Consider the following 24,896-nt stretch of genomic DNA (forward strand, 5'->3'; position numbering starts at 1 on the left):
TTATTTTGTAATAATTTCCCTTTTTTGTGCATCATCAATTTTCAATGTAAAATGCAGGCATTCCATCAGCCATGGTAGTGCTATACTTAAAACATAGCATTTCCAGAGCAAGCGGGAAATTTTTCAGGACACCTTATAGCCTCTTAAAGGAAATTTTGTCCAGTTAGTGCTGGATGAGTTTTAGTTGTAGGCAATGAATTGAAAATATCTAAAGTTATGTTGGCTGAGGCCTGAATCTCTCATTTATAGTATAGAGTCTCTTTGGAAAGTGGCTGTGATTGGCAAATCATTGATTTCCATGGAGCTATTAACTAGATGAGTTGAGTATTCACTCTTATCTGTACTGGTGTTTGCCCATTGAGTTTTGTCCCAATGCTGATGAAATCACTTTCATACTTTAAGTTGGGCAAAATCCAAAGTGTGATGTGGGGATTTAATTGCATGATCTCACTCTCATCGGGGAAGCCATGCCAAAAGCGATAACATTGCAGCCCATATTGCAGGCATTCACTGTTGACATGGTTCTTCGCCAGGCCTTCCATTCTAGTAACCCAGCATTCGACCCTCAGAGGCCAACTATACAGTCTGGAATACTTTCCAGAAAACATTTTACCTCAGAAACTCCCTTCAGAAGCCTCCTAAAAACTCTTCCTTGACGATGCTTCGCATCTCTCCCTCACGCTTTTCTATTTTCCTGTTCAACTTTTGCCTTTTCTGCCATGTTAAGCCCTCTAAGACATTGGTCCAGCGCATCCTTCCAGATACGTCAATCCTCTGGCCTCTGGTTCTTTTAAAATATTTCTGACAGGCTCCCTGAGTCCACCAGCATCTGGGGTTTGTGGGAGCAGAAATTTGCTGCGGCAAGTGTCCGAGGCTTGAAACAGTGCATTGATGCGTTAAATGTTATGCCATAGCATTGAAATTGCTTGGCCAGGCTTACCAGCTTTAAGAATTTATATTCCCCTCTGTCGTCAAAGCAACACTGACTGCCAGAGATGACCATGTATCCCAGGAATCCAGTGTTGAAAGAAAATAGTTCGGAAGTACTTTAAATATCATTTTCAATACACCTTTCTATATATGGACTAATGTATTGGTTATCACCTATCACGTCCAGTGGAAAATACAATGTGTGTGAAAATAGGTAGGGACATGGTGGAGCATGACCATATCAGAATTTTGTGCAGTTTCCTATCCCAGTTCTGGCCAGAAAGCAGCAGGAGGAAGAAAGCTCCCAACCACTTTCTTTTACATGAAGGATGTTATATATGAGTTGCAGGAACCTGAATTTGTTAGTGCCCCAAACCGAGCACAATTCCTGCAGGGCACAGTGTTGGCACTTCAGAACAGAGAGGCCTGAGGACTGAGTTAAGTTCATCCTTGGGCCTCATAATTCAATAACTTAGGCGAGCTTCAAGTGCCTTGACACAGCTCGCCTATGAGAACCTTAACAATCTTATTATGCAGGTGCAGCAGGTAATAAGAAAGGCAAATGGAATTTTGGCATTTATTGCTAAAGGAATAGAGTATAAAAGTAGGGAAGTGTTGCTGCAACTGTACAAGGCATTAGTGAGACCACACCTGGAGTATTGCATACAGTTTTGGTCCCTTTACTTGAGGAGGGATGTTGTTGCATTGGAGGCAGTTCAGAGGAGGTTCACTAGATTGATTCCAGAGATGCGGGGTTTGTCTTATGAAGAGAGATTGAACACTTTAGGATTTTACACTCAAGAATTTAGAAGAATGAGAGGAGATCTAATTGAGGTATATAAGATGATTAAGGGGATTGACAAAGTAGACGTAGAGAGGATGTTTCCTCTCGTGTGGCAATCTAGAACGAGAGGTCGTAGTTTTAGGATAAGGGGTAGCAGATTTAAAACAGAGATGAGGAGAAATTACTTCTCTCAAAGGGTTGTGAGTCTGTGGAATTCACTACCTCAGAGTGCGGTGGATGCCGGGACATTGAGTAAATTTAAGGAGGAGATAGAGAGATTTCTAGTTAGTAATGGGTTGAAGGGTTATGGAGAATGGGCAGGAAAGTGGAGTTGAGGCCGAGATGAGATCAGCCATGATCGTATTGAATGGCGGAGCAGGCTCGAGGGGCTGAATTGCCTTCTCCTGCTCCTAGTTCTTGTGTTCCTATGTCTAATATCTCCACGTGCTGAAGCCCATAGGTACGTCTGGAAGGGGAGATGGGGGCCGGTTGGGGGGGCGGGGGGGCGGGTGGTGTCAAGGGTGAACTCAAAGTTGCCCATAATAGAGTTATGGAGCCAAGACGATCAATCCTGCTCCTTCCAACTCTACAAATGCCACACCTCTGGAAGTTTTGGGGCTTTTTTCCCCATCAGTCTCTTTAAGGCCCGCTGGTAAGACTGCTCAAGACCCAGAAATACCAGCCTGAGCTTGGTCATCCCAAGCTCCGACTAGGGAAAGCAAATATAGCAACCTGGATCTGAAATGGGCAAATGAACCTTATTTCAAATCTTAAAATGAGGCCCATGCTTATTTTGAGGCATCTGTCAGGGTTGCCTAAAAACAGAGCATGACCAATTCAGCAGTCGCCAAGGTGTCTCGGTTGCTCCAGCACAGGCATCTGCCCTGTTAAATTGCTTATTGTTACTCCATTTTGGGTCTATAAATGGATGCGACAATGTTAAATTTACATACTGTTGTTAATGATTGGAAAGCAAAGTCACAATTACGTTGTGTGTTGCTGATACTTGGAAAGCCTTTTGATTTAAGACACTTTGGGGTGAATGTTAATTTTTAGACACTCTGGTACAGTGTTTTGCATGCCAGGAATGTGTATCAGGAATTGAGGCATGCTCCCCACATTATTTTGCATCGTTAATTTTAATGAATGGAAAATAAGGAGGGAGGGTGCATGCCGAAATTCTCAACGTGTGCTCCATTTCCTGAAGCATTGAGAGCTGCAAGATCTGAACTTCTCTGCAATGTTTATTGCAGCAAATTGGAGCCAAATGTCATGTTGGTTCCGACTCGTTTCTTTTTAATAACAGTGTATTAAAGGCTTCAGAGAGGCAAACTTTTATTCCATGCGCCTGGTCCAAGTTTAAATCCAATTCCCATAAATGAAAGGATTGCGTTCCAATGTACTTTATTAAGTAGCTTAACAGGTTAAAGGCAAACGAGTTGAGAACTGAACGTACCAGGTGGAACCAAAGGAGCTGATACTTAAAAGAATAGAAATTGCAAGGCTCTTCTCTGCTGTTAGCATGGATCCTAGCTGGACATGAACACAAAGCACAGATTTGAGACGAGAGTAAGGTAACCCTACCTTCAGCCCACATTCTAAACTTGGAACCCCTGCCCTGGTGTTCCTTTTTGCCTCAAACATTTTTTAAACATTGACAATAATTAATTTATTTCAAGTAATAAAGAGTGTTTAATTGGTGGTGTTATTCGATTGAGGCCAATCCAGTGCAGCTAAACTCCTTACTAAACTGTATCATCCTCACAAACGTGCATTATCTTCAAAAGCTACACAGTAAGTGGTCTGTAATTGGGATAAGCCTACAGTGCATTGTAAAAAATATTATGTCGGTGTTTAGTATAAAAGTATTTGATCTTAATATTTTTTCTTGTCGTTTCAGTTGAAGAGCACGATGGCTCTGAGTCTCTCAAGTGCCAAGCATGACAATGAGCTGCTAAAGGAGCAAGTCGAGGAGGAGCAGGAGAGTAAATCTGAACTGCAGAGGCTTATTTCCAAACTAAACAGTGAGGTCACCCACTGGCGGACACGTTATGAAACTGACGCTATTCAGAGAACTGATGAGCTCGAAGAGTCCAAGTAAGCAATGTGGTTTGTTATCAGATACCCTGAAACGAGCTCAGCCCAAGGCACAGATTTTACAGCCTCTTGTGGTATAGAGTAATAAAAGATATTCAATAAAATTAAATGTTATTTAATTATAAACATATATCCTGAAGTGGCACAGCAAGGAACAGCAGCATTTGAAACTTAGAATTCGTAACAGGATGACTAAATGTCGGATGTCATTTAAGAGCTGGGTACCAACAGTTAGTGCCACTCATTGATATTTGCTTTCCTATCAATTTGCAGTATAGTATTATAAAATATACATTTAAACCTGAAAGTTACAAATTCCTGAGGTTTCGGCAAATTAATGCTTTTTATCAGCGGTTAATCCCAGTGAACTTTGTGATGCTTCACTGTTGTAATAGAGTTTTAGCCAAAACTGAGGGAAAGATTGTTCTAACAAGGCGTTAATGAATTTGTAGAAGAATTGTCAGTATGTATAAAAATGCTGATGTAATGTCCCCACAACATAAAGTGATGTACATGAAGTTTTACAGTGACTTTCACACAGAAACACCTCAGAGAACTTAATGCCATGAATTAATGGCTCTTTAAGATATAAATATCCCAGATGCTAAGAAGATTGAGATAAATGTGCATTTGAACTCTGTATAGTTGTACATCAAAGGAGCTTTGACTAAAGTTATGTACTGAGAGCATTAGAACATTAAGTTAAAGAGTTAGATAGATCAACATAGAGCTATATGGTATGACACAATACTGCACAGGATTAAAGTTGGGCACTTTTATTATTAGATGTCAAATTGATGTATTAAGTATTGAGAAGCATAGAAAAATGCAGGGGTAAATATGACTTGATACCCCAGTCTCCTGTTTAAAAGTTGACTGGAGTTGATGGTTTTGGGCCACTGGCAGGGAAGCAGTCTGTGCTTTAACAAGCCATATTCCTGGTCATTTTCTCAACAATGAAGTGGTAAATGTTTAATTTGACAAACTGTGGGTGAGACAGAAATTTATCAATGCTCCGCGAGCAGTTAGTATTTAGCTTAGCCATCTTACTTGAGTTCTTAGGATTTAGTGAAAACTCAAAGTGCAGCCAGGATAACGGGAGATCAGAATTGAGGAGGCATTTAGTCTGAACTATTAATTGCTCAGGATTAGTGTGATATTAACTACTTTACATAGAACTGACCTTCTTTGATCAGTAACTGATAACTACATCCTATGCTAAGCTTTCTTCCGGACGCAGTGAACCATTTGACTAAAATTAAAAACAAAACGTTTAAAGAAATCTTAAATCCTGTTTGTTTATTTAATTAATGGCATGTCCTTAAACAAAATGGTCATCTGTGTTCCATTTGAGGTCATCCTTGCCAAAGAAAATCTATCAATTGTACAGAAATGGGAACAGAGGATTTTAATTTCTTTTTCCTGAACATTAATTTTATCTCAGTAACTGAATTAAGTCTGAAGGAAAATATCTTGGAGAATGGCAGTGTATGACACAGATGAGACAGAGTCTCAACGGTTGTGAAGATTTTCTACAAAATCCAAATGATTTGGTCCAAAGAGGATATGGAATCAGAAATTCATCTCAGTGTCAAAAAGAATGCAAGGATTGCAAATAATCTGATCTATCTCTGTATTGTGATTTCTGATTGATTCAGTAATGTACGTTCACAATGACACTGCTTCATGTGTGTCCCAAAATGGTAAACACAATAAAAAAGAAAGCCACGCAGTTCCCCAACACAGCTTCTAATTGCTCTTATATTATCCCCCCTCTCCCTACACCGCCCACCATATACCCCACCACTGCCAAATCAAAATCAAAAACCCTTCCAGGTACATCCTTAGGAATGAATGTTGGATGCCTGGAATCACGGCAATCCCTGGAAGACTGAAGTTTTAAGAGATTACCTTACTCGGATCTTCACTCTGCCATTGCTAACTCCTGCAAAGGTCCTACTTTCTAGAGTTATCTCCCTAAGAGCAACAGCAACAGTTCAACACTTTCCTCTCCTCTTTTAAGAATGCATTGAAATGGTAGGTCTTATGGGTGGGACTGAGATATTCTTAATGCCATACCCCCACAAGAATAATTCCTAAGAAGTAAGAGCTTCCTTCAACACAATTGTGGTTCAGCTGATTATTTCATTGCACCATCTGCTCTCAGTCATGTCTTTCAGATTTATACTGTGTGTATCACCAAGGCATCTCCTGAGATCAAAGCAGTTGATTGTACTGACTGTCAGCCACTGGGATCAGACATCTCGCAGATTGTTCTGGCTTTCATGATCAAAGCAAAATTCAGATTGAAACTTGGCTGCTTTCCACAACATACTGGAGAAATCCTCTTGAGGGACATTTTTCCAATGCATTGTACATCTTTTTACTTTTTATTACAGTACATTTTACAATGCAGACTTTTATAGTTTTGGATGATGTTATTTTTCATGTAGATCAATCGCATAAGAAATATTATGCATTGAGCACAAAAGACAAATCCTTTTGATTAAAATCCCCCTCCAGTTAAATGTAGAGATAGTATTTTAGCCTTGAAATCAGAGGTTCGATACACAATCTGTGCCTCTTTCAGCCTCATTTATTAAAAAGATAAGTTATTGGTGGTATTCTATACATATCCAATCAGGAGAACCCAACACTTCAAAAAAAGGCACACAGGAACAATAAGAAAGAAAGGCTTGCATTTATATAATGCCTTTCACAACCTCAGGATGCTCCAAAACGCTTGAAGTACTTTCGAATTGTAGTCGCTGTTGTAATGTAGGAACCACACAGCCAATATGCGCAAGGTACGATATGATAATAACCAGCGCTACAACCAGGTGAGCAAGGGGTCTTAGGCTCCCCTCTTGCCATTCTCTGGTTTGGCCGTAACGGTTTATCTTTTTAAATGCAGTGATTTTAGCGTACCACGTCAGTGAGCCCTTGCTCATTGCACTCTCATTACAATTGCAAATGAACCAGTCAGACAGATTTTCTTAGGTTTAAACAAGAAAGATGTAAGTTTATTAGCCTTACCACTCCAACCCGGTTAAAATTACTAAAATACGCGACACAGCCATGCTCTCATGCATACGACAGAAACACACACACAAATCGATACAGAGGGGAAGAAAGAATGAGGCAGGGTGGGGGGAGTGGGGTTGAGGTAGAGTTGGCAATAAATGGAATACAGGTACTGTCCTTTGTCCTTGATGTAATGTCCTTGATTGAAGTTAAAGTCTGGGAGTCCTCACTGGGGCCACGTGCACAATTCCAGACTTATTTCTCTGGTACCAGAAGGCCGAAAAAGGGCTTTGTCTGTAGTCTTGAAGCTTAAGCTGCCACCCTGGGTTCCCTGGGACTTTGCTGGAGAGAGAGAGAGAGGGAGATCTTCTCCTAGGTGTTCAAATTGCAGTCTCTTTCCTTTCTGAGAAACACAATTCAAAAGCCCCAGTATTACCAACAGGTAGGTCATGTGACCATCTCTGTTTGACACAGTAACTTCTTGGAGAGTTGTTCTAATTTCAGTCTTACAGAAATACTCAGGGGGTAGAGTTTTGTCTCTTACAAAGTCAAAGGCTATTGATGTCTTTTGATCATCACTATTAACAAAACCCATCTCGCTAATTGAATCAGTGAGCACTCCCATTGTCTCTCTATTCAGCTGTCTCTAGCTAGTCCTTGTATTCTCAGAATGTAAATGTGCGACCATCTTTTAGCTGTTCAGTTCTTTTTCTTTTTAAAAAGTCATTTGCAATGTTCCACATGACAAAATTAATATGTTTCCATTTGGCAGGTGTGATTTCCGCCACTCCAGATAATCTGTTTGCATTGGAGATCTTTGATGGCTAAATGTTGGCCAGGAAACCAGGGAGCACTGCCCTGCTGTTCCTCAAATAGTGCCATGGGATCTTTTGCATTTTAGTTTAGTTTAGTTTAGAAATGCAGCACTGAAACAGGCCCTTCGGCCCACCGAGTCTGTGCTGACCATCAACCACCCATTTATACTAATCCTACACTAATTCCATATTCCTACCACATCCCCACCTGTCCCTATATTTCCCTACCACGTACCTATGCTAGGGGCAATTGCTAATGGCCAATTTACCTATCAACCTGCAAGTGTTTGGCATGTGGGAGGAAACCGGAGCACCCGGAGGGAACCCACGCAAACACAGGGAGAACTTGCAAACTCCACACAGGCAGTACCCAGAATTGAACCCTGGTCACTGGAGCTGTGAGGCTGCGGTGCGAACCACTGCACCACTGTGCCGTACCTGAGGTTCAAAGGTTTAACATCTTCTCTACAATACAACCCCTCCAATGGTGCGGCACTCCCTCAGTACTACACTGGGATGTTAGCTGGTGCACCTTTCCTGTTCTAAACTTGAGCCCATGTCCCCTGATTGCAGAATTTGTGCCAATCTTGAATATATTATTAGGTTCAATTTGCCTTTTCATTAAGCATCTTGAATACTTCAATAATATCTTCCTTGAACCTTCTTATCCCAAGAGTGAAGAGCCTTGGGTTCTTCAACCTCTCCTCATAGCTCAGAGTTCCTCATTTTAATTGCCCCGGATATCCTTGTTTTCATATGGCCACCAGAATTTCATGCAGTACTCCAGATGTGACAATATCTGTACAAACTCTTGGGATTTGTGCTTTATCCCTCTGGTTGTACATCCACTTAGTTTTCTACTTTTACCACACACTTCGCTGTTGGTATTAGTGAACAATCCACCAATACTCCAAGATTCCTTTATGATTTGTAGCTTAGAGCCATTTAGCTTGTATTTCTATGGTATATTTTCCTTCTCTACCTTCGACCTTAATGCCATTTGCTACTCATCAGTCCATTTAGTGCTGTCCTGAGCCCCAAATCATTAACAGCAAATGGCCCCAACACTGATCCCTGTGATGTCCCAGTAATGGCCACTTGCCAATTTTTTTCCATTCAACATCACTTTTTGCTTTGTCTGGCTTAGCCAGTTTTCACCCCATCTCCAAACTTTGCTTTCTAGTCCAGACCTCAATGTCGATTGTTTATGTGGCACAGAATTAAAAACCTTGCTAAAATCTAAATATGTCTCAACCACAGAATTTCCTCTGACAATGAGGTCCACCACTTGTTTGAAGAACTCCAAGAAATTTGTTTGGTATGAGCTTCCTCTATAAATCCAGGCTCCATCCCATGTCAATCTAGCTATTTCATTATACCCTTTTTCAGGATGCCTTTGAATACTTCACTCACAATAAATGTTAGGTTAACTATAGCTGCCTAAATTGTCTCTGTGCCTCTTTTTTAAAGATTAGTGTTGTGTTTGGTGCTTTCCAGTCCTTTGGCCTTGCTCCTGTTTCTAAAGCTCTCCCTAAAGCCAGTTTCTTAACTACCATGTGTAGGACCAATTTTAACTCTGTGCAAGTGGATGGGCTTTGAGTGAGTTAAAAGCTCACCCTTGAAGTATATCTAACCCCATGCTTTGTCTTCCTTTAACTTCCTCAGCCTATCATTGAGTGTTTTATCTGAAATTTGGTAGCATTCCCACCTCTGAACCTCTTTGCAGACGGTCCTGGTGAGTGGAGACCGGAGTTCCAGATCTGAATTCTGGGTTGACATTCAGTGAGATGTTTGCAGTCGGTGGGTGTGGGTGCCCCTCCCCCATAATTTAAATTATGGGAGCAGGGTTAAAACCCTGCTCCTTCTGACTCAGAAGTGGGAGCTCCATCACTTATTGGAAATAAATCTGAGATATTTATATGTTTGTGTCTACCCAAAGACTCAACTTCTATGCTGGAAACTGTCCAAACTCCCCTCCTTGAGCTCATAAAAAGGAAAATATGTTTGGTAGATTTGTTGTCTCTCTGTCAGTTGATACCATGTCATATTTTGGTTCTTTCAATGGTCCCACTGTTTCTTTTTGACTTTTTGTTGAGGTGGCCTTTATCTGGTGAAGACTCTTAAGTTTCTTTATAAACAACTGTAGAAAAAGCTATTTATGGATTACGTTTCTTTTACTAGTGCTTTCCCTAAAGGAAGTGGACCATTCAATCATGTCCTAGAAGCACCGGTTAAGGAGTCTGATAACATGGGTGCTGTCACATTGAGAGCAGGAAATGTTTAGAGTGAAGGCACTGAGCCTCTCACGAAGAGAGAGAGTGCGGTCATGTTAACATTTTCCAGAGGATATGCCAGTGAGAAGCTGTATTAACACATTGCCTCGGCCAACCTTTTCTTAACATCTTTTCCTCTAATTTCCTGTCTTGGCTTTGATCCTTTGGTCTGGAACGTGGAATTGTCAGGCCCCAGATGTTTCTTTAGATAAACATGACACTTCTGTGGAGCCAAGATGGGTTCTGCCAGTTATTATTTTCTCTATCTCCCTACCTCCTTTCCCTGTCCTCCCAGGGGCAGGAAGTGCTCCATCTGGTACCTGGTTAAGAATTTACAAAACAGGCATGGAGCTTAAATAAGCTGGAATGTCAGTCAAGATCAGGATGCCAACTCCTAAGGAGAGCGGTGACTGGCTGAATGAATCAAACCTTATATTTTTGGGATTTCCACAGTTTATTTTGTAATTATTTTCCTTGTGCGGTACCTGAGCTTTGGAATTGCATCAAAGTTGCATATTTTCATCAAAGAAGGAACTTACCATTATATAGCATATTTCACATCCTTTAGATGTTCCAAAACAATCACAGCCAATGAATTACTTTTAATAATCTACTCACACAACAGCCAATTGGCACATAGCACAGTTCCACAAAAGCACTGACATGAATGATCAGTTAATCAGTCTTGATGGTGGTGTAGGCTGAGGGATAATTGTTGGCCAGGATACTGAGTGAGCTCCTCTGTTATTCTTCACAAAGTGCTGCAGGATCTTTTACAGAACAGACAGACGGGCCATCAGTTTACTGTCTGAAAATCATGTCTTCCTACAATGCAGCACTGTACTCCTCTGTCAGCCTAGAGTTGCTTAAGCTGTGTTCATAATGATATTGTTGTTTTCATATCTTCACAGTCTTCTTAGGGAGCCAGGTGAGGTGAGAGTGAGGAACAAATGGGCATTCTTGAATGAAAAGAATTCTGGCTTACGTTATTGCTCACCTTATTACCTTTCTCTCAATTTAATTTTCTTCCTCAGTCTCCTCAGTTTTGCTTTTTTAACATTAACTATGCTTTCCTTCTATCAAACATAACAGAATCTGTCTCTCTGAACCATTTCCTAAGTTCAAAAATAACTTTAAAACCTTTAACTTATTGTTTTTTTTCCACCTTGTCCCATCTTGTAGGTGGCAGCAAGTTTCCGAAACTGTTTTCATTGTCTGAAACCAGACTTTATAGGCCAGTTTTCTAAACAATGAAGTTTTGGATCTTACATCCAACAGACCCTCAGCATCCACAGCCTTTTGGGGCGAGAATTTGAGTGGGGAAAGAAGTATTTTCCTGATTTCACTCCTGAACGGCCTAGCTGTAATTTTAAGCTTGTGTTTCCTTGTTCTGGATTTCCCCATGAGGGGAAATAGCTGGTCTTTGTCTACTCTATTAAACCTTATATAATTTTGATCACCTCCCAACCTTCTAAATTGAAGGCAACACAACCCAATTAAATGCAACCTGGTCTCATAACAACTTTTTAAGCCGTAGTAATAATTCTGGTGAATAAAGTCAACATATTGATATAATAATTATCCAGGCAATCTTTGACATGTAAAAACATGTCAAAACAGAAAGAAACTCTACGAATGAATAAATCCATCAGTGGCCCAAATGCCTGACTATTCAATAGATGGAAAATCGCAGGCAGTGCACCCATGATATTCTGATCTCTTCTGGCTGCAGACAAGGTGCCTTCTTGCAATGCACAAAATTTACCCTCAACAACTAGTAGTTCTCAAAAGAGGAGTTGGCATTCGAGCATTCTTTTCTGTGGGGAAGGAAAGGAATATCTGATTTAAACAATGAAAGATGACAATATAAATGGGGCAAATGGCTTAGAGCTGTTGTTGAGTATGTACTGTGCGCAGAGGCAGAATTAACATCAGTAGAAACTTTTTAGTATAAGCCAGAATGCTGTAGCCTTCAAGTGTGTGTGTTGGTTCCACTTCTGACACTATTTTACTGACTAACCCGCTGGAAATGATTCCCTCAGTGGTACCCTCAGCATCCTCAAATTATTGAGAATAGCAGCAGATGGACAAGTACTGATAATTCTTGATGCTTCTTTTTGGAATGAAGTCTTTATGGTGATTTTTTTTTGTGCGAGTCTGTAATAACTGATGTAAAAAGGGCTAAACTTTTCTCAGACACTTAGCTGCTGGGTTCCTGCTAGCTGTAATTTTACAGACTCCAAAATCCTGGTGCTCTGTTTGACAAATTGTGATAAACTATGTTCTAGATTAACATTCCCACATGTAGCAATCAAGTCAATTTTAAAACTACCATTTATAGACATCTCGAATGAAAATGTTTTCCAGCAGTAGGTTTAATGTGTATGTTTAATGAAAATATTTCACTGAACTGCTAGAAAACCTTAGGAAAAATGTCCTCCAAGGTTTGACTAAGCTGATTAAAGAGAGACCTCCATTTTCAGCTTCTTTAATAAGCTGTAGAAAATCACATTTTAACAGATCTAACAAAATATTCTATCCTTCAGATATTTAATGAGGGGCAAATCCATTTTGAAGATTTGCTTGAAGTTGTGCTGCTCCATTTTTCTTAATGGGAGAGGTGAAGAGCCAGGAGCGAGAGCAATAGTTACCCAGTGCTCAGTTTGGCTTTTAAAAGACTGCAGATTGTAGGAGGGAAGGGAGCTGAGGGAGGCATAGAGTTTCATGGTTTAATGGTCCTGTGAAAGAATTAATTCGAGTAGGAGATTTCACCACCTAGTGTCATCACTGGTATATCCTTGTATTCGATTTGTTCATGATTAAACACGTATTCTGAAGAACGTATGGGACACCTCTGGAGCCCACAAAACATAGTGTTTGAGGCTATATTTCTTGGTTGCTGCCAAGAGTAGTGCACTATACATAAATAGTGATAGGTTGGGGCTGTTCTTGGAGTTTACAATAAGATGGTTGTTGGCTCCTTCAGCAGAATAATTCACCTTCTCTGAAAAGAGATACTAACCTGGGGAATTTTTTTCCTGTACAAATCAGTCCAAAAGATAAACAGCCAGTCATTTCCATGATTACTGTCAAATGAATGTTTCCCCCCCCCAATATTCAGGACTTATATATTCTTTGTGAACTCCTGCCTTTGCATGAGGCTGCCTTAAATCACTCATCTAAACTGCAGCAATCAGAGCAGAGACATAAGGGAAGGGATTTGTGCCAGAAAGTGCATGTAAAAGGGGTTTTCTCATCTGCTGATCAGCTGGAGTTGATCCTGCAGGACATCCAGGAAGGAGGCTTGTCCTCTTTGGCCATGAAGGGCACTGTTATAATTTTGGGTTTACTTTAGTTACCATCTCAGATTGAGCCGTGTCAGTCAATTCCATTAGCAGTCAGAACATTGTAGTTTTATGGGAATTGACTCCCACTGCCCTATATCTACTTGCGTGGTCACATAACTGGGTGCGGGGGAGGGAAACATGAATACCCCCTCAAGACTGAGACTGAATATTTGTGACTTTTTGCACATGTTTTCTTTAATCTCTCCAAAGACAGACTGGGGTTAGATCTTGACTTTGTGCGATAGTGTAAAAAGTGTGACAGCAAATCAGCAATCTGTTTTACATCAATGCAAATAAATAAAAATTGAGAGAGATATAAAACAGACTGACAATTCATTCTGACCGATTTGACACTGCACAATTTGAAGATCTACCACACTGAGTTAACAATTGATGAGGCAAGGCTTGATATGAATTGTCAAGCTGCTTTATTTACCCTGGGCATATAGAGCAACAATTACAATCAGATTCACTTTGTTCAATCAGTACAATGTATCTTTGCATCATGATACAAATTAAAGACCTTTCCAGACCTCTTCAGCAATTGTGATTTCCTCAGCTTCCCTAAACCATTCATTGCTCTCTGTATTTTTTTACCATAAGCCTTTTTGTTTCAAAAATGAAGTCTTTGTCTCTTCAAACAGATCATGATCAAAGGTGTTTCCAACCCAATGAGTGTGAGGTGTTCTTCGATTACCTAGATGAGCTAATGAATTGCTTATTGTTTTGACACGGGAAAGAAACTTCTATTTAGCATATTTCCCATCTTTTGACTATGTATCGTTTTTAAACTTGTGGGAATGCACTTTGCTTTTAAAAAAAACATAAAATTTTGTACTTACTTTCAAATCATTTCTGTGGAAATTTTTTTAAAATCTTGAAACGTGACTGGTATCTTTTGCGGAAATGACTGGTGCAGCATCTGGCAGGAAATAACTTAGGGAGTCAGTGCTGTTTGCACCACTCAGAGGGTCTGGACGCACATGCACAAGAAGATGGAAGGTCAGAAGAAAGCTGCCGAAGTGAAGGAGTTTGACATGATGTCACGTTAGAGAGTAGTCATGAGGAACGAGGCACATGGTATCAAAGGGATGGTAACTGCAAAAATGGAGGGATTGTTAGTAGTAAATGGGTGTTTTTTTAGATTGCTAGATGTGTGTAGCAATGTCGCCTAGGAATCTAGCTAGGACATTTTTGATTTTCCATTTCTATACATGATTTGGACATCGGCACAAGAGGACTAATGTTGATGTTTTCTGATGATAAGATGGCAGAATGTAGGAGGACAAAGCCAGAGGAATGGGCAGATAAAAATGCAGTTCAGTGTGGAGAAGTTAAGTAATACATTTTGGTGAAAAGAGTAATGAAATGAACCATACCCTAAATGTAATGATTCTTAACCGAGTGGAGGGACAGAGAGATCTAGGGATTAAATTACGTCAATCTTTAAACTGCAGTGAGAAAAGACCAGAAAAGGGGAAATGGGATTCTAGGATCGTAGGAAATAAGAGCAGGAGTAGGCCATTCGGCCTGTCGAGCCTGCTCTGCCATTCAAACAGATCATGGTTAATCATCTACCTCCACGCCATTTTTCCCCACTATCCCCATATCCCTTGATGTCGTTTGTATTCAGAAATCTATCGATTTCTGTCTTGAACATGCTCAGTCATTGAGCCTCCACAGACTTCTGGGGTAGAGAATTCCAAAGATTCCAAAGACCTTCTGAGTGAAGAAATTCCTCCTCATCTCAGTCTTAAATGGCCTGCCCCTTATTTTGAGACTGTGTCCCCTTGTTCTTGACTCACCAGCCAGAGGAAACATCCTAACCACATCCACCCTGTCACGCCCTGTAAGAGTTTTGTAAGTTTTAATGAGATCACCTCTCATTCTTCGTAACTCTAGAGAATACAGGCCCAGTTTCTGCAGTCTCTCCTCACAAGTTATTTCCGGCCATCCCAGGGATTAGTCTGGTGAACCTCCGTTGCACTCCCTCTATGGCAAGTATATCCTTCCTTAGATAAGCAGACCAAAACTGTCTGCAATATTCCAGGTGTGCTCTCACCAATGCTTTATACAATTGAAGCAATACATCTTTACTCCTGTACTCAAATCCCCTTGCAGTGAAGCCAACATGTCATTTGCCTTCTTAATTGCTTGCTGTACCTGCATACTAGCTTTTAGTGACTCATGAACAAGGACACCCAGGTCCCTTGGCCATCAACACTTCCCAACCTTTCACCATTTAAGAAATACTCTGCCTTTTTGTTTTTTTCTACCAAATTGGATCACTTCACACTTATTCACATTACATTAAATCTGCCATGTTCATCCCCATTTACTTAATCTATCCAAATCCCCTTGAAGCCTCCTTGCATCCTCCTCACAATTTATATTCCCTCCTAGTTTTGTGCCATCTGCAAATTTGGAAATATTACAATTGGTCCCCGTATCCAAGTCATTTATATAGATTGTAAACAGCTGTGGCCTGTGCACTGATCCTTGTGGTACCCCACTAGTAACAGCCTGTCATCCTGAGAATGACCCATTTATTCCTACTCTTTGCTTTCTGTCTGTTATCCAATTTTCAATCCATTGCAGTATATTACCCCCAATCCCACGTGCTCTAATTTTGTGTACTAACCTACTGTGTGAGACCTTATCAAAAACCTTCTGAAAATCCAAATACACCACATCCACCGGTTCTCCTTTATCTATGCTGCAAGTAACATCCTCAAAAAAACTCAAACAGGTTTTTCAAGCATGATTTCACTTTCACAAATCCATGCTGACTCTGCCCAATCATATTATTTTCCAAGTGCCCAGTTATCTCATCCTTTATAAAAGATTCCAACATTTTCCTTACCACTGACGTCAAACTAACAGGTCTGTAGTTCTCAGTTTTCTCTCTCGCTCCCTTCTTAAATAGTGGGGTTACATTTGCTACTTTCCAGTCTGCAGGAACCCTTCCAGAATCTATGGAATTTTGAAAGATAACCACCAATGCAACCACGATCTCTGAAGCCACCTTGTTCAGTACTCTGTGTACTGTAGGTTCAATACATTGGGCATTGAATATAAACAGGACATTGTTTAGGTGTTGCTTACAGATCTCAGCCTTCCATTATAGGAAGGATGTTAAAACGAATGAAAAGCTACAGCAACAATTCATGAAAATGATTCAAGGAATCAGAAGTTATTGTTATCAGGAAAGGCTTGAAGATTTGAATCTTTTTCATTGATTCAGTGGAAGTTAAGTTGGGAGTTGAGAAAGGATTTTCAAAATTCTGAAAGCATTTGAGAGAATAAATGGTGAAAGATCATTTTCTCTGGCTGGTAGTCAGTAATAAAGGGGCATGGACTCAAGGTTATCATCAGAAGTACAATGGAGCTAAGTTAGAAGAAATGTTTTCACACAACAGGTTACTGGCACATGGAAACTTTACACATGGCTATTGAGGCAAAGATTAGAACATCATTTAAAAGGGAATTGTGTAAATATTTGAAAATGTTCATAAAAAGGAAGCTTGGAGAAAAGGCAGATAAATGAGATTAAAGTAAATAGCTCCATTTGAAGAGCTAACACTGCAACAGGTGAGATGTACCAAATGTCCTCCTTCATCCTTTCTGTGATTGTAAAGGTTTTTTGTACAAAAAAGCTGCCCCAATATGCAAGCTGCGGTGTTGCCTCAATTCTTGCAACCTTATTCAGAGTGCTGACTCATCCAATCTAACAGACCTCTGAATGAGTACCATGTGTGGCCATACTGCAGCATGGCATAAATACAAGCTGCAACATACAACAGGAATTGTTGTCACTCTGCAGTTCGCAATTCACACGACTAATCTTTGAGCTGTATGTTGTATGCATGTTTACTGACGCACAAAATGAGCAGGTTGGGCACATGACTTAGGAACATTGGAGCAGGAGTAGGCCATTCAACCCTTCGAGCCTGCTCCACCATTCTAGATCATGGCTGATCGTCTGCCTCAACGCCATATTCCCCCACAGTCCACACGTTTGCTGCTGTGTGCTCCTTATACTTGCAAAATCTCAAGGACTAGATAGCAAATAACAAGTGAACAGCACTGAGTAGAAGGAGGGCTCAAATATTGTGAATCCAACTTCCAGTGAGCAGACCAAGCTGGATATCATTGGCTGTGAGATTATCAAGAAACTACAGGAAGGGTGAAGCCAGAGCTTCTCGCAAGCTGAAGGCTAGTACCCATACTGCTGTCATCACACCTTGTCCCTTCCCACCCCCACCCCCACCTCATACACATACTTGCACACAGAGATACCCTTGATGCTGCAGTGGAAGCACTGTTGGAAGTTGTGTTTTGAGTCATAGAATGGCATGCAAATTGGCCATTCATCCCATTAAGTCTGTACCAGTGTTTTTCGCTGAATGCACCAGCTAGTCTAATCCTGCAGTCCTGCATTCTCCTCAGCCTTTTTTTAATATTACTTTTTTTCAGGCAACGATCTAATTCCCTTTTAAAGCAATTTATGATCCCTACTTAAGCAGTGATTTGGGGCAGAGATACTAACCGTGCTCCATGTGGAGATTTTTTATTAACCTTTCCTTTCTATCTTTTTGTGATCATCTTATATTTGTGCCCTCGTATTAATGTCTTTCCCACTAAAGGAAACAATCTATCACTGTTTACCTTATTATAAGCCTCTGGTAATCATTAAGACCTTTTTTAAGCAACCCTTAATCTTCTTGTCCCAGTGAAAAAGCCCTAACTTCTCATTTCTCTCTTCATAACCATAACTGTTCATCCATGGGAACGTTCTAATGAACCTGTGCTCCATCTTTTTCCATTACATCTGTATCCTTCATATAATGAGGAGCATAAAGCCATGTGAAGTACCACAAGTGCTTCTTAAAAAAAGGTCTGGTACAAGTTCAAGATCACCCTCTTGCTTTTGTACTCTTTACCACTTGATATACAACGAAAAATTTGGTTAGCATTTTCATGGCATTGTTGACTTAGGCTATGGAGAAAGAGCAGGAGTCGTGGGAGTAATTCGTTAGTTCATTCGAAGAGCTGTCGCAATTACAATGGGCCGAATGTCCGCCTTCTTTGCTGCATGATTGTATCTGTGGATAGCAGATTCCAAGCTGGTCTGTAAGGAACTAGAGGCATAAAGACTGAGGGCCATAGTCACCATGATTATTGCTATCTCTGTGCTAGAGAGAGCTGAAGGTCTCTAACTCTGTGTCTTCCTGCTGAACCCAAGGCTGCAGAGGCAGTATGCTCAGTTGTACCTGACTTTAGATAAACTCTGTAGCATAGTGGCAGCTGCCTGAAGCCACCTCATATGCCTGACCAACCATCCTTTCTCCAAGGGAGAAGAAAACACTGAAATTAATCCACCTAACAGATCCACAAGGAAATCAGTGCTCCTGCTTTAAGAGATCAGTTCCCAGCACAGGAGAAACTGGCAGGCTTTTGACACCCATTTAGTGCTTTATGTATGTGATGCCTGAGAACAGGAACATTGCGGGCTGTCTGGATAGATTAGCAGGTTTTCGTTGATAGTGAGGCAGACTCCTTTGTGCAATAATAGGGGGAAATGTTACAGGAATTCGCAACTGTGTACATTCCAGTTGACAGGAAGCAAACAAGTTCAGTAACTCTCAAAATTGCTTCCCTCGCTTGCACAGTTCTGACTGGTGTAACCATGTACACCCTTAGGAATTGCCAGGCTATCGTTCCTAAGTTATCCAATTATTATTAATTAAATTCCTTTCCCTCTTTTAAATATTTCCTGAACTCCTGCATGGTACAATATAGGCATGAATAAATCCATTGGCTATGATACAGTTAGAATCTTTGACTCTTTATAGATTTGAAGGGTGTTAGCAAAATACTGCCTTTGTGTGGATTATTTTTAGCTGAGTAATTAGCTCTTTGTGAACAAACCTGTAATAATGCAGTTTGGCTGTTTTCCAGAGTCTGGGAATGCATTAATGGATCTTCCCACATTCATTGGCCTATAGGCACCATCTAGTGGTATCTTTTGGAACTCCTCAGTGAATTGGAAGTGGTTGGAATGGCAGCTCCGAAGGACAGAATCAGTATGTGTCAGTGAATGACCTGTTGTGCTCAATCTCCTATATAGCCCTGTTAGTATTCCAGGGGTATAAAAGGTAGATAGTTACCATGATGGTACAAAACTGTTGTGAAACATAACTATGTGTTGTGTTTAAATAGGAACAAAACAAGCTTTGAAATTTTATAGTTCATGAAGCAACCTGTGCCTCTAACCCAGGCCACACAATAGGAATGTGCCCGTTCGGCTTCTCTCTGCAGTGAATATAGACTACTCAGGCCTAGTGCAGGCCTCTACCAGTGTGGTTTGGTTCACATTCGTAACTGAATGAGCATCGCGCAAATTCAGTCAGCCTCTAATTATTTTTGTTCCGGTTTCCCAGTGCCTTCCTCCATGGCAGGGCCTAGCCAATCAGCACTTTCCCAGGTGACTGGGAGCAGAGCAGGAATCCACCATGTTGGAAATGTTGTGGGCGGTGGGGAGGAATCTGGATCTTCTTGGGTGGAGACCTTTTGCACCAGTATGGTACAGTTCAAGGGGGTATATTCTGCTCATGCTATTAACTCAAAAGTTTGAATTGTCCTGAAGAGTTTTTTAAAAATATAGTAACTTTTGGATCATGACAGGAAGAAGCTGACATCTCGTTTGCAAGAGGCTGAAGAGGCAGTGGAGGCAGCCCAGGCCAAGTGCTCCAGCCTGGAGAAAACCAAACAGCGGCTGCAAGTAGAGGTGGAGGAGCTGAGCATCGACCTGGAGAAGGTGTGTCTCTCCCGTAAAACCCAAGAGTGATTCCTGGGGGCGATAACAGGGCAGCGGTCTCGGTCCACAGCTTGAATGATATATATCAGACAGGCAGAAAGATGAGTGGTTTATAATCACCACCTCAGCCCTGCATGTTGCTTTATAAGCATTCCAACGTACCGATTATTTTTATATAGAAGGTGGAGTTTACAGGATTTTCTGTTTCCAGCAGATCGCTCCCCTCTCCCTTTCACGAAGATAGTCAGTCATGTTGGGGTGCAGTTTTATGATTATCTGTGGTGATCTGGTGCTATGCCCAAGTGATTACCCTTCATGTGCAAGTGTTGGCCCGATCTGATCCTTACTTGACATCCACACAGATATGCTCCTCACTGCCATGGTGTCTGAACAGCAATCCAGAGCAGGGAACCCTCAGTGGATTTATCTTTCTCCCTCTTCCCCGGCCCAGGGTTCAGACATGAGCTGCTCTTTACAGACTGAGGACTCCTCCCACAAAGGATGGCAATCTGCTTCCTTACATTCACCGACATGCAGGTGCACACTTTTTAACATGGGGGGTGTGGGGGGGTGGCCTTCAAATCATTTCTTTGATATATTTCAGTTCTCATTAAGTCACAGAAAGGAATGGAAGTCCATTTGCTTAAACAATTCGACATTTGATGCATGAATCTTTCACGGCAGTCAATATGCCATCTGTTGAATCTGCTGTAAACTTTGACTGGGGAAAATTTAGACATAACTAATCCACTATTCAGCATTCCCCACCCCCCCCCCCCCCCCCCACATGCTGTGAAGTTTTACCATGTCCGTGACATCTCCAATTGGTTCCTTGCCAGAGGTCTGAGCTGGGCCTCCAGTCGATTGGCGAACCGGTCATTGAAGGCTGCAGCAGCAAGTAAGTCCGTGCTGGAGTAAGGGTCAATCGGGTGGTCTGCCGATCCTGGATGAGGAGAGGGGGAAATTGGGGTCCAGAGGGGAGGGGGGGGGATACTGATCAGAGACCTGGTGGTGGGGGGGATTGCAAGCCTTAGGAGGAGATCGGAGGCCTCAGGGTTGGGGGGGACCGAATTTCAAAGTCCACTGGGGAAATTGGAGGCCTCGTTCTGGGAGGAGGAAGGATCTGGGGCCTCTTGGTAGGAAGGTGATTGGGACGTGCCAGATCGTGGAGGCTCCTAAGGCAGTCACCTGAATCCAGGAGGTGGTTGTCAAGCCACTTACTTCCTGAATCCACCAAGTCCTCGCCTTGAGGAAGCTGCTGGGTTACCCGCTGCTCAGGAAACCCGGCCAACCAGAGTTAAAGTTGAAAAGCTGAATGACCATGTGGCTCGCAGCCTCATTATCATATTTAAAGTTGCAGCCCCACCTCCTTGGATCTGGTTGGTCGCCCACCCGCCTTCCAGCCTCAGTTAAAGCTGGAAATGGGTGGGTTGGTGGTGGGTTTGGATTGGGAAACAGATTTTTCAGTCTTTAACCACCCTTCCACCGAACCCAAACCCACTTTATTTTTACGTTAAAACTCAGCCCTGTAACTCCATCCATGAGCAACATTTTTCATGTTCCCACAGTTTAATAAACTGCTCTTGGTGAATTCTAAAGCTGAGAGGGTTTAAAACATTTATAAGGGAGCTGGGTTCCATAACTGTGTTAAAAGATCTGCTGTAAAATTAGTTTTATAGGAGAATTCATGGCGTATTTTACTTCTGGCAATATGCAAACGAGCTTGAGCAGAAATGTGTTGCGGGGGGGGGGGGGGAAGACACCTCTCAAAACTAGTGCAATTTGTGAGCAGATCGATGATTGTGCCTAAAGCAGAAACTCTACCCCAGGTTGTTTGAGCTAAACAGCCTATATAATTTCTATAACCTAAACCTTTAATGTGACAACTCTACTGAGAATTGATGCTGAACCCATCATCATGCATAGCTCCCTGAAGCCCACAGCATATAGCTGAATGTGTAATTGATTCGAATTCATAAAACTGCTTTCCCATTTTTGGGCACTTCTTTCTTATAGGCTAATGCAGCAGGTGCAACCCTGGACAAGAAGCAGCGAATGATTGACAAGCAGATCTCAGACTGGCGGCAGAAGTGCGAGGAGATTCAGACTGAGCTGGAATCCTCGCAGAAAGAGTGCCGACAGTATGCCACCGAGCTCTTCAAACTGAAGACGTCCTATGAAGAGCTGATAGAACAACTTGACTCACTTAAGCGGGAGAACAAAACACTCCAAGGTAACAGTCTGAAAAATCAGGGCTCCAGTGATCTGCAGCATCAGGAATAAATATAAAATGTTGAGGGTATGAATTAGCATAAATATCAGACAGGAGTGGCAATAAAGGATAAATTGACTGCCAACAATTGAGAAAGACATTGAGGAAAAGAAGACAATGTTTGAGGTATTCAAGAGCAGTATTAATGAATAGGGTCTTTGGCCTCCTTATCTCGAGAGACAATGGGCAAGTGCCTGGAGGTGGTTAGTGGTTTGTGAAGCAGCGCCTGGAGTGGCTATAAAGGCCAATTCTAGAGTGACAGACTCTTCCACAGGTGCTGCAGATAAAATTAGTTGTCGGGGCTGTTACACAGTTGGCTCTCCCCTTGCGCTTCTGTCTTTTTTCCTGCCAACTGCTAAGTCTCTTCGACTCGCCACACTTTAGCCCCGCCTTTATGGCTGCCCGCCAGCTCTGGCGATCGCTGGCAACTGACTCCCACAACTTGTGTTCAATGTCACAGGACTTCATGTCGCGTTTGCAGACGTCTTTAAAGCGGAGACATGGACGGCCGGTGGGCCTGGTACCAGTGACGAGCTCGCTGTACAATGTGTCCTTGGGGATCCTGCCATCTTCCCTGCGGCACACATGGCCAAGCCATCTCAGGTGCCGCTAGCTTAGTAGTGTGTATATGCTGGGGATGTTGGCCGCCTCGAGGACTTCTGTGTTGGAGATACGGTCCTGCCACCTGATGCCAAGGATTCTCCGGAGGCAGTGAAGATGGAATGAATTGAGACGTCGCTCTTGGCTGGCATGCGTTGTCCAGGCCTCGCTGCCGTAGAGCAAGGTACTGAGGACACAGGCTTGATACACTTTGACTTTTGTGTTCTGTGTCAGTGCGCCATTTTCCCACACTCTCTTGGCCAGTCTGGACATAGCAGAGGAAGCCTTTCCCATGCGCTTGTTTAATTCTGCATCTAGAGACAGGTTACTGGTGATAGTTGAGCCCAGGTAGGTGAACTCTTGAACCACTTCCAGAGTGTGGTCGCCGATATTGATGGATGGGGCATTTCTGACGTCCCGTCCCATGATGTTCGTTTTCATGAGGCTGATGGTGAGGCCAAATTCATTGCAGGCAGCCGCAAACTTGTCGATGAGTCTCTGCAGACACTCTTCAGTGTGAGATGTTAATGCAGCATCATGAGCAAAGAGGAGTTCCCTGATGAAGACTTTCCGTACTTTGGTCTTCGCTTTTAGACGGGCAAGGTTGAACAACCTGCCACCTGATCTTGTGTGGAGGAAAATTCCTTCTTCTGAAGACTTGAACGCATGTCAGAGCAGCAGGGAGAAGAAAATCCCAAACAGTGTAGGTGCGAAAACACAGCCCTGTTTCACACCACTCAGGATAGGAAATGGGTCTGATGAGGCGCCGCTATGCTGAATTGTGCCTTTCATATTGTCATGGAATGAGGTGATGATACTTAGTAGCTTTGATGGGCATCCAATCTTTTCTAGTAGTCTGAAGAGACCACGTCTGCTGACGAGGTCAAAGACTTTGGTGAGATCAATGAAAGCAACGTAGTGGGGCATCTGTTGTTCACGGCATTTCTCCTGTAGCTGGCGAAAGGAGAACAGCATGGTGGATCTCTTTGCTCGAAAGCCACACTGTGCCTCAGGGTAGACATGCTCAGCCAGCTTCTGGAGCCTGTTTAAGGCGACACGAGCGAAGACTTTCCCCACTATGCTGAGCAGGGAGATTCCACGTTAGTTGTTGCAGTCACCGTGGTCACCCGTGTTCTTATAGAGGGTGATGATATTGGCATCGCGCATGTCCTGTGGTACTGCTCCCTCGTCCCAGCACAGGCAAAGCAGTTCGTGCAGTGCTGAGGGTATAGCAGGCTTGGCACTCTTGATGATTTCAAGATTTCAAACCTTCCCAGGGGCTTTTCTGCTGGCTAGAGAATCAATGGCATCACTGAGTTCTGATTTTGTTGGCTGTATGTCCAGCTCATCCATGACTGGCAGAGACTGGGCTGCATTGAGGGCGGTCTCAGTGACAACATTCTCCCTGGAGTACAGTTCTAGGTAGTGTTCCACCCAGCGGTCCATTTGCTTGCGTTGGTCAGTGATTGTGTCCCCTGATTTAGATTTGAGGGGGACGATCATCTTGATGGTTGGCCCAAAAGCTCTCTTAATGCCATCATACGTTCCTCTGATATTTCCTGTGTCAGAGGCCAGCTGAATATGACTGCATATGTGTTGCCAGTAGTCATTTGTGCAGCGCCTGGCTGTTCTTTGTGCCGTGCTTCTGGCAGCTTTAAGTTAACTCACTGGGGGCTTTCTTGTAGTTCAGCAGTGCGATGCGCTTAGCGGCTATGACAGGTTCCAGCTCTTCAAAGTGAGATTGAGACCAGTCTGCATTCCGCTTCACATGATTGCCATAGGTGGTCATTGCTGAGTCATAGATGGCGTCTCTGATGTGAAAAGGGTAAAGAGGCCTATAATAGGTAGGCTAAAAATGTCATTAGAAAAACTGGTGAGGGTTGTAAAGAGGGCACCTGTGGGTAATATAGTGGTAAGCTTGAAACCCATAGATT

The 24,896-nt window shown here is 42.3% G+C and overlaps 1 protein-coding gene across 5 annotated transcripts in view; it reads left to right on the plus strand.

The window, feature by feature from the left end:
- The window catches only part of LOC137384237 (myosin-16), a 246,035-nt gene that overhangs the window by 168,291 nt on the left and 52,848 nt on the right, over window positions 1-24,896 (plus strand). For all 5 annotated transcript variants that reach the window (XM_068057952.1, XM_068057953.1, XM_068057955.1 and 2 more), the window contains 3 exons: window positions 3,615-3,811; window positions 19,958-20,090; window positions 22,107-22,323. In XM_068057952.1, coding sequence (XP_067914053.1) covers window positions 3,615-3,811; window positions 19,958-20,090; window positions 22,107-22,323 — 547 coding nt within the window. The remainder of the gene's footprint in view (window positions 1-3,614; window positions 3,812-19,957; window positions 20,091-22,106; window positions 22,324-24,896) is intronic.

The sequence above is a fragment of the Heterodontus francisci genome, chromosome 26 (genome assembly GCF_036365525.1).
Source record: "Heterodontus francisci isolate sHetFra1 chromosome 26, sHetFra1.hap1, whole genome shotgun sequence".
Classification (NCBI taxonomy): domain Eukaryota; kingdom Metazoa; phylum Chordata; class Chondrichthyes; order Heterodontiformes; family Heterodontidae; genus Heterodontus; species Heterodontus francisci.